The sequence below is a fragment of the Lonchura striata genome, chromosome 7 (genome assembly GCF_046129695.1).
Source record: "Lonchura striata isolate bLonStr1 chromosome 7, bLonStr1.mat, whole genome shotgun sequence".
Classification (NCBI taxonomy): Eukaryota; Metazoa; Chordata; class Aves; order Passeriformes; family Estrildidae; genus Lonchura; species Lonchura striata.
This window is the reverse complement of record NC_134609.1, coordinates 31455831-31465830: the sequence shown is the minus strand read 5'-3', so window position 1 is coordinate 31465830 and position 10000 is coordinate 31455831. Positions and strand designations below refer to the sequence as shown.

The window sequence follows — 10000 nt, the reverse complement described above, 5'->3', positions numbered from 1 at the left end:
GAGGTTTATTTGCATGAATGATGCTTCGGTTTGTGGTCTGGTGGAAATACATTTTATTAATGGTGTTTCTGGGGTATAATAGGTGGTTTTCTTCCACAAATGTTCCTTTAGCCAAGCAGTATTTGAATTGGACCAAACTGAAGCCACTGCTCGTGCTTATAGCACCGAGGATTTTCTTGCTTAGTGTTGAAATTTAAGTACAAAAGTCTTTCTGGTCTATTTGCTACAACACCTCCTCTCACAGAGGTTAAGAAGAGGTGAACAGCATGAAAAAGCACTTGCAGGGTTTAAAAAATCTTCTGTGGAAAAAAAACCATCTTTCATTTCACAAAAAAAAGTCTCCTGTAGGTTGTTATGTGCATAAGGTGGAGGCTTAAGAGCAGCCACATTTGCAGATGAACTGCTTTTCCTCGCTTCTCCGAGACATGACATTTGTTCAGAAGATTAGCCAGGTTGTAATGTGTAGCATAATTGCACTGTGCGGATGTCCCAGAAGTGAAAACCTAATTGCTTGACAGGCCTATAACTTTGTGGTACTGCTCTCACCTTGTTAGGTCCTTTTCTGATGCGGTTCAAATGCAGGCTGGCCGCAGGTGTGCCTAATTTACCTCGCAACAGAACGTGTTGAGTTTAATTGCACAGTGGTTGTTAGGAAAAATTGGTGGGTGGAATATCAAGTGACTCACTGTATGTGGATGGCAGATGGGCGGCGAGAGGCATCAGAGCTAAGTGTATAGGTGAGGTGAGTTAATAAAAGATGTAAATTTTAGCTTAAAATAGTGGAGTCTTGTGGAAGGTAATACATTTTAATTAAGAGGGTAGCAGGCCTCATTCTAGCAGTGGGAAAAAAATCAGAACAAGGGGACATGGCAAAGAGTGCATTTTTCTCCCTATCAGTATTTTAGGAGCAGCTTAGCCTGTTTGGGAAGGCTGTTTTGCAAGGCTGTATTTATTAAAGAAGGGTAAAATTTCTGCTTATAATACAAAATATAACAGGGAGAGCCAGACCTAGGAAGGCTTGAATTCTCATTCTTGTCTCAAAGTTTGAGATGAGACCAAGCAGAGCTCAGCTCAGGTCCTTGCTTCTTGCTCTGCCACACAGACCTGGTGGCTGGGGTGGGAGGGATGGGTTTGCAGTGCCCACAGTCCTTGGTGGTTAGCTGAGAGCAACCACCAAGTCAATCATCTCCTCCTGGCACGGAGGAGCACCTTGCCTGGGAATGAGGTTTTTAACTTCCGTTGTCTTCCTCTGAAAAGCTTGTCCTGATGCCACCTGTGCTCCGTGGACTCTGAAAGCACAGAGTAAAGAGAGAAATAAAATATCTCAGCATCAAGGAATGTAGTGGAGCTGAAATGAGAGTGCTGCTTGTGTTCACTCCAGCCTGGCATCAATATTTAGCCCGGTGCTCAGAGCCATCCTAATAAACTTGATGATGTCTAATTTCACCAAGAGTGGGTCCTTTTCACCAAATAATTGAACAAATACCGGTTCCAGTTGATGTTTAGTGAAAGGGTGCTTAATGGCCCTTTTTCTTTGACAGGATGTGAGCTCTCTGTATAGAAACAATTCATCATGAATGCTTCACGCTAAAAACAATCCACGAGGAGCAATACTTAGCATTCCTAGTGCACAATTCATTGGAGAATTTCCGAGCAATTTACAAACATTAGCTCAATAAGCCTCACAACACCCATTTGAGAACAGGAAAAAAAAAAAAAAAAAGAAGCAGATAAGATACTGCTCTTCAGCCTGGATGTGGCACTAAGGAGCCATAAAGCTGGAGGCTGGTCCCAGCTCCTGGGTCCCCAGAACTGCCTGGTTCTGTGTGGAGGCCTTGCACAGACTCACAGTCTGGGTGGTGAAAGCTGTGCAAACCCAAATAGAGGTCTGAAAGGAAGGATGTTACCTTTGGAATAATAGAATCGTGGAATGGTTTGGCTTGGAAGGGACCTCAGAGATCATCCAGCTCCAAGCCCCCTGCAATGGGCTGGGAGCCTGGCCTATAATCAAATGGTCTGGAGAGAATAAGTATCTCAAATAAAAACAGAAAAAAAAAGTAAAAACTAATCCAAAACACAAAAAAACCTCCAAAACATGGCAGATAAAATTAAGGGGAGCTTGTGGCTTGCATGGAGGCAGCTTCACGGAGTTGCTGATAATGCCCAGCAACAGCATCCAGAAAACCTGAGCATCAGAACTAGGAGATCCTGTCATCCACCTCAGAAATCCAGATCTTCTTCAGCTTGACAGCTGAAACCCCTTTACAGGTTTTGGGACAGGAAGTTTTAAAGAAATGTGAATTCAGCTGAACTGTCAGCATCGATTTATTTATGCAGTTTCAGTAAACCCGGTTGTTTCCCTGCTTGCCTCTCTGATATGAGAGATTGTTCCTCCAGCATTCGTGTCCTGGGGTAACATCAGGGTGCTGCTCAAGGTTTAATGGAGGAGGAAGAGCTGGGATTAAAAGCACCAGTTTTTTAGGGGATGTTCCCATAATGCTCCTGTATGACCCTCGAAGCTTCTCAGGATGTGTTGCAGCCACTGTTGTTCTTTCTGCTGGCCATGGCTGGGCCCTCTTGGGTGCTCTTGGCACATGGAAACTTCTGTGAGGTGTGTGCAGCAATAATAGTCCTACCCACTTACAAATACTGATAATGAATGAATAAATCTAAATTGTTCATATTCTGAATGTGGAGGTTCTGGCTGACCTCACTGTTCAGCATGTGCAAAGTTGGGCAGCACAAGCTGCTGGATTGGAGCATCTGAGGAACTCTGGCTGAGGAGAAAATCCTGAGCTTTGCTCGTCATTAGTGGTCAGTCATTAGCCAGAAAACCTAATTAAGACATAGCTTTATTATGAAATATGAAAACATGAGTGCATAAGTAAAAAAGATGATGTCAGGCTGCGAACATCCTCCTGAGGATCCTGCGGTTTGCTTCACCTGCAGGGTGGAGACTTCCCAGATCAGCTCGTTCCTGCGGTGCAGGAGGGCGGCAGAAAGGAGTTCCCATCTTCCTGAGCTTCCCCCTTCCCTCTAAGTGCTTGCTGGGCTCCCCTGAGGCAGCGTTGCTGCAAAAACGGTTTATGGGGAGATGCCTGGATGATAAGGGTTAGTCCTAAATAATTGCTGGTTGCCGCTCAGCAGAAATAAGCTGGGTTTCGATCCCTGGGTAGAGCGACTCCTCACAGCTGAAGGCTGGCAAAGGTTGACGAGGTCGTAAGACAGAGCCTAATTTGCCATGTTCCTTCCCTTTCAAAAACAATGAGGGAGCCGGGGCCTTGCCGGTGGGCAGATCCTGCCTGGATCTCCCTGGAGTCAGCAGGAGTTGGATCGAGTCCCTTTGAATAACTCGAGTTTCCAAACCGGGGGCAAAGCCAAGTGTTTTTCAGAAGATTGATCATTACCTTTGGAATTTTTCGGCGTAGAGGTCATTACTGCTAATATAAGTTGTGAAAAAATGAAAAGTATTAAAAAAATAGAGACAAACTCTCATCTGGTGTAAGTCATTGCCTTTGAAGTCAATGAGTCATTGAAATCAACTTTCCCACACCGAGCTAAGGATATGGCCTGGAGTCAATACGTTTGTAGTTGTTGAAAAATTAAAAATATAAATTTGCCTTTCCTTGGCAATAATGTTCTGTTTATGACAGAGATCTTATGCTTTAAAATAAGTTCATTAACGAATAGGAAAGTAATATTTCACTACCAGTATTCTTTTGGGTATAACTATTTATGATTAGATTTTATTAAACTTCTAAAAAATTGGATTTACATTTTGATGAATCTAATAGATTTCAATTTTGTATTTTTATAGATTCTTTCTAAAGTTTTTCCTCAAGTGCAATCAGAACTGTTTGAAGAATGCAGGCAACCCACGAGACATGCGAAGATTCCAGGTACAGATCCCTCTAAATGCATAAATGATGTACACAAAACTTGATCACATCTTCATCTTGAACTTATGAAAAAACACAGTCAGTGCTTCCACTCAGTGTTGTTCCAGTGCTTTAAAAAATGCTGTCAGTATTTTACATTGCTCCCATTAATTCAAGTGCTGGTTCTGAAGTTCTGCAGGGGTCTGTAATAGATCAATGTTGGAGCAAGTGGATCTTCCCTTAGGAATTATTTCCCTAATTTTCCTTCCTACTATTACCTTGTGTTGTAGTGTGCTCTTTGCTTAGACCTGCAGAGCTTTTACGTAGACTGAGTAGTTTGATCTAACTTTAAAAACACAACTTCGGAGCAGAGGGAAGTTTGGAACTCACACTTCTCTGGTTCACGACTTGTAGATCCAGCAGTGGTGGCCCAACCCACAGATTTTTGTTTCAACTGTGTTAGAAAATGTTTAATGCTTCACTTTCTCCTTACAGCTTTTGAGATATCCTGTGGTGAATCATAGCACTACAGAGAGGCATCTGATGGGATGGACAAATTATTTCCTCTGTATCTGGGGTCATTCGAAAGGCTCGTTAGGAAATAAGTGCCTTTTTTTTGTTCCAAAATATTTCACAATGATTCATTTTTGATTCCAGCAATAAAGTAGTATTGAGATGTTCAGGACTTTCTCAGTTTGGAGAAGAATTACTTGTGGTTAAACTTGATAGCAAAACATGTGACATCTGTTTTCATGCACAGCCAACCAACCGGGGAAGCCAGCACCCTAGAGCCAGCCAACAGAAAAGATCTGTAGCTGGAAAAAAAATATATTCCTTCAAAACAATCGAGCCAGGCTTCCATTTTTCATGCATCTCAGCTTCACGTGGCATCGGTGGTATTGATCCAACTGAACAGAACAGAAGGTCAAACCTGGAATGAGTGGAAATGTCCTCTTTGTCTCACTGATGACTAAATGAAGCATCAGTCACGAGTGATCTTGTGGTCGACAATGGAGCCAGTAGGCACTAGAAAGCCTTTCCTGGGTCTCTTTAGCTAATCTCCCTGCCTCTCAGAAGGTTTAACTGGACTTAACAGGATGTCAGATCTTGAACAGTATTTTTACCTGGTTTCCCTGCCTCAGCACCTTTGTGGAGGTGCACTGCAGGAGTGAGGCGATATAACAAAGCGTAGCACGTCGACTTTCTTTTGCTGAACTACAGTATTTTCCCTTGGTGGCTGACCTATATAGACATGACAGAACAAAAATAGTTGTCATTTTCATATACACCTTGCTCTGTCTCTTTAATACACCGTGTTCTAGGAACCAAACCCAGAAATCCTGGCTGGAAATCACGCTTGCATGTTTTGCGATATTTCTGGAAGTCTGGGAATCTCATTAAGAGTGAAAGAGGATAGCCCAGCGGCCTGGCAGCAGCTCTGTGGCCGAGCTGAGCGTGCAACCTCAGCACTCTCTGAAGTGGATGTTGACAAGAGGGAAGGTGTCCACTTCTGGGAGGAGAAAGCTGGGGAGGCAGAGCAGCCTGGCAGAGAGCTGCCCTCGGGCTGTTCTAAAGGGTACCGCAGATGGCTGTCTCCAAGGAGGCAGGATACACAGAAAAGGTGCTGTGATAGCTGAGAGCTAATTATGGCTTGTGAATAAGAAACAGGATCAGAGGTGATCCAAAACATAGAAGCAGACAAGAATTTTCTTCTGATGCCTTGGACCAGCTCTGTGCAAAGGAGGCTCTCTGCTCTCCTTCCACTTGTGTTCGTTAAGTGTTTTGGTTTAGAAGCTGGTGGGAGAACCCTGCAATCACCTTTGTTATAACCAAAATTTAGGTGAATGGAAGGTGGGCTAAGATTTGTCCTACCTTTGTCTGCCCTCGCCAGCTGTGTTGATAAGGTCTGACTTAGGCAGTGACTTTACGGACTCCACTCACCCCAAAGGAAACGCTGCAGCGGCCGCTTCCTTTAGACAACCTGGAACCACAGCAAAGGCCCATGCTGGAGTATTTAAATAAGATGTAAATGTCAGTCTGGGATAGCAGTGATCCACCTACAAAGCCGTGCTCCACACAAACCCTGCACAGCTCAGCTCGAGGTTTCCTCCCCGGCTGGTGCTCCCGTGCTGCCGCCTCTGGAAGGGGAAGGAGTCCCTCAGCTCCATTGTGGAGGTGTTGGCATCGGGAAGGTTGTGCCTTTTGCATATGTTCCTTTGCCATTTTCCACTGAGAAGCAGCTGGAAGCCAAAGGAGGCCCTATCCATCATCTCTTCTATGGCCGGACTCTGAACCTGGACACAAGAATAGGAGCCTTTCACTCAAAAATAAAGGAGGAAATTCCATTGACATACCAGGGTCAATCACCATCCAAATGAACTTGAGAAGGGATACTTTTCATGGATTGAAAACACTTTCACTATTCATATTCAACTCGGCCTTTTCAGATGCAAAAAAGTTCATTATCAGACATTAAATGTAATTGTAAAACTGACCTGGAGATCATTTACTGAAGAAAAAATGGGGAGTTACGACGGTTCCTGATTTATTAAGCTTTTTTTATTTGGAATCCTCACAACCCTTCATTTGAAGACAGTCTCAAGTGAACAAATTTTAATTAGATAAACTATCTAATCAATATATCAACAGATCAATCAAAACAGCAGCTTTTAAAATGAGTGGCTAGAGGGGTGTTTCTGAAACTAATGGCTAGAAGAATATTTCCCTGAATTGAATTAATTTGTTAGCATAATAGGAGATTAAACTCTAATTAGTGTAGCAGGTTCTGAAGAGAAACAATTGTGAGTTAAAAAATCACCAGTGGTCACCACGTAAACAAAGATGTATTCACAGATGTCATTCACTCGGTTTAAATAGAAACAGAAAAGTAGCAGGATGCTGTTGTGTCTTACGAGACCTGATTCGGGGAAAATCTGCAGGATTTTTGAAATGTGGGGTTTTGTTTTCTCTTCCAGGTTGTTGTATCAACAACAGTCAATGTGGATGGCCACGTGCTGGCTGTCTCAGACAACATGTTTGTACACAACAATTCCAAACACGGGAGGCGGGCTCGCCGCCTTGACCCCTCAGAAGGTACGGCCCCTTCTTATCTGGAAAATGGTAGGCACACATTTACATGTCCTTTTTTTTTATTTGCAATGCCTTTTTTTATTTTATTTTATTTTTATTTCCCTTTTTTTAAAAATAATTTCACCATACTTTATGTTCAGACACCACTACATTTACTTTTACATCATTTCTTCTCTCATCCATCAAAGCACCCATTAAAAAAAGTCCATTAGTATTTCTTAGCCCTTGTCAACTACAACACGGACGCTTCTGAATCAGCTTCTGACTTCTTTCTTTATTTAATACTTACGGTTTTGCAGTCACAACCAATTTTTCATCTTTTCTTATTTTATTTTTTCTCCTATTTTTTTAAATTTCATTCTTGTTTTGCTTGCAGCTTTTTCTTGCTCTTTAATTTGACTTGATTTTATTTTGGCTTGTCATATTCCTTGATCCAGAGGTACAGTCTCAGGTTATGTATGCAAGTTTAAGTGGATGGTAAAAACATGACCGAATCTGTAAAGAATTTACTGTGAGGTCAATTTCCTGTGCCTGGGCCTTACTGCAGATTACGGCAGGAGGGGGTTTGGATGAGAAAAACAGCATAAAATGTTTTTCTTCAGCCTGACTCAATGTGATTGACTTTTTGCCTGAACTGCTAAAAGAAGATAGGCTGAGATGAAGAGGAGAATGGAAAGTGTCTCTGAAAATCCAGAATTGTGAAATCCTATCTTTTTGGAGCCCATCAGCCCCTGAATCACTCACACACAATTGCAGCTGCGCCTGGACACATGCACATATGTATTTATTGCCCTGCAAAGCCCAAAATAGTAATTTGGATTTAAATATCACTTCTTTTGGACTGTAAAATAAACCAGTGTAAGGATGCAAACCAGCTCTCAGGGAGCATCTGTTTAATAAAATTTAGGATAGGATAGGATAGGATAGGATAGGATAGGATAGGATAGGACAGAACAAAATGGAATGGAATGGAATGGAATGGAATGGAATGGAATGGAATGGAATGGAATGGAATGGAATAGAATAGAATAGAATAGAATAGAATAGAATAGAATAGAATAGAATAGAATAGAATAGAATAGAATAGAATAGAATAGAATATTTTCAGTTGGAAGGATCATCCAGTCCAACTTCTTGAAGCTGGATAAATTAGTGTTGCCCAAAATTTAAATACATTTAATTTTAATGCATCTTGAGTTCTGGAAGAGTTAGACTCTCCAACCTGCTATGACCTGACGTATGACCTGACTTGCTGGGCCGCAGACACCAGTTTCCACAGGACTTCTCTTGCGAGTTGTTACTCACCCACTGACAGGATCATGGCTTTTTACACTAATAAAATTAATTAATGTGGTAACAATACTAAGCTGCTAATACAATCACTGTCGTTTTACGTTTCAAATAGTATTTACCAACAGTCAGGGAAGGGAATGAATGAGGCGAGCACCAACTATCAGAAGGAAACGCGATCTAGACATCAAAAAATGGAAAGTGATTTACAAATCTGCCGCGGTCCGCACACACACACACAACCCTAATTTGTTTTTCTGCATTAATAACTAAGGTATAAGAGACCAAAAATATAATAATTAAAGGTCGCCCTGAGCACCAGAGTCATTATGGTCTATGACGTATTGTTTATCTCTTTCATATGCGCGGAAAGTAGGTGTGTGTTTTGCCTAGCAACCGTCACTAATGAGGTTCACAATTAAGAAGGCTGAATCCTCTCCCCTCGTCCTCTCCTTCCCCAGAGAGCCAGAACTAGCAACATTATAGGTTCAAGTAAGCATGCTCAGCCCTGTGGTGTTAGGTTTTAGTCTAGGTCCAAATTCAGCCTCTTCTAATGAGCTATTATGATCTTAGCAAAATACGAGTATTTATTTTTGTAAGCTGCATGAAAAGAATTTGACTCTGAGCAGCAAATATCGCTTAGAAAAATAAAGGCCACTTTGCCATGCTACAGAAAATCTACATAAATGTCACTTACCAGCAGCTCCTTTTCTTGGCGATACGGTAATTGATTTGCTTTCTTTAAATGTTAAAAAACACAGTGCCAAATCCTCTTTGCCTAACATCCCATAAATGCTCAGTCGAGTAAGCTGCACCGTTGCAAATGAATGTGAAAATCTGAGCGGCTGCTCCTTAAAGTCCTACTTTTAATAACAATGATAGTAAGGGAACAACTCAGAGTAAATAAACGCTGCTGGAACAGGGCGGCAGAGAATCCTGAGGCCCTGGGATGGAGGAGGGAATGGCAGGGACGGAGTTCCACACACTCTGGAAGTTGGTGGGATGCAGGAGTTCTCAGGGTCCCCATGAGCAGGGTCATGCTGAGGAGAGGAGCTTCACCACCAGGCTCTGCTCCAATCACCGCCCAACTTCCCGGGATTTTAGTGTGCCCGGAATAAGTTTCCACCCCTAAAAATGGGAATGGGTGTGACCTGCAAAGAAAATTCCCCAAATCCTGACCTGGCTTACTTGAAAATCTTTGTTTCCTTCTGGTCAGAGTATAACCCTGGGTACCTTCTGCAAGCGATGGGGTGGGTTTGTGCCATGCTCCAGGTTCCTCGTGTCCCGGCACCTTCCGTGGCAAATGGAATGCTTTGCATTAGTAACACATTCTTTAAAGAAAAGTACCCGCTAAAAACCACGATATTTACTTCTCCGTAGCCTCTCCTTGCTAACACCTCATTATCCAATCATCTAATATTCACCAGCAGTATATACACACACTCGCAGATCGTTTCCAAGTAAACTAATTCCCCCTGCTGCTCCTGTGGAAGGCTGCCACTGAATCCTTTGAGCTCACAAAAAGCACGGCAAATTATTTACAGTAGTTGAATACAACTGGAGGAAAAACAACCGTTCCACCTCCCGGCACCACGGAGGAGAACCAATTTTTAATTTTTTTTTTTTCCTTGTCACTTTTTTTTTTTTTTTCTCCTCCATAAATGACTCCTCCACTGTTTAAACCTTAAGCAAGTCCTGTCCCAGCACCAGGCCTGCAGCACAGAAGTGATTTGCATGCCAAG

At 42.4% G+C, this 10000-nt stretch overlaps 1 protein-coding gene across 6 annotated transcripts in view; it reads left to right on the top strand.

Moving 5' to 3' along the window:
• The window catches only part of EBF3 (EBF transcription factor 3), a 130197-nt gene that overhangs the window by 80375 nt on the left and 39822 nt on the right, over positions 1 to 10000 (top strand). For 5 of the 6 annotated variants that reach the window (XM_021545695.2, XM_021545698.2, XM_021545696.2 and 2 more), the window contains 2 exons: positions 3818 to 3899; positions 6854 to 6971. In XM_021545695.2, the coding sequence (XP_021401370.1) occupies positions 3818 to 3899; positions 6854 to 6971 (200 nt within the window). Of the gene's footprint in view, positions 1 to 3817; positions 3900 to 6853; positions 6999 to 10000 lie in introns of all 6 variants that reach the window. The other variant, XM_077784747.1, reaches the window with a different exon arrangement.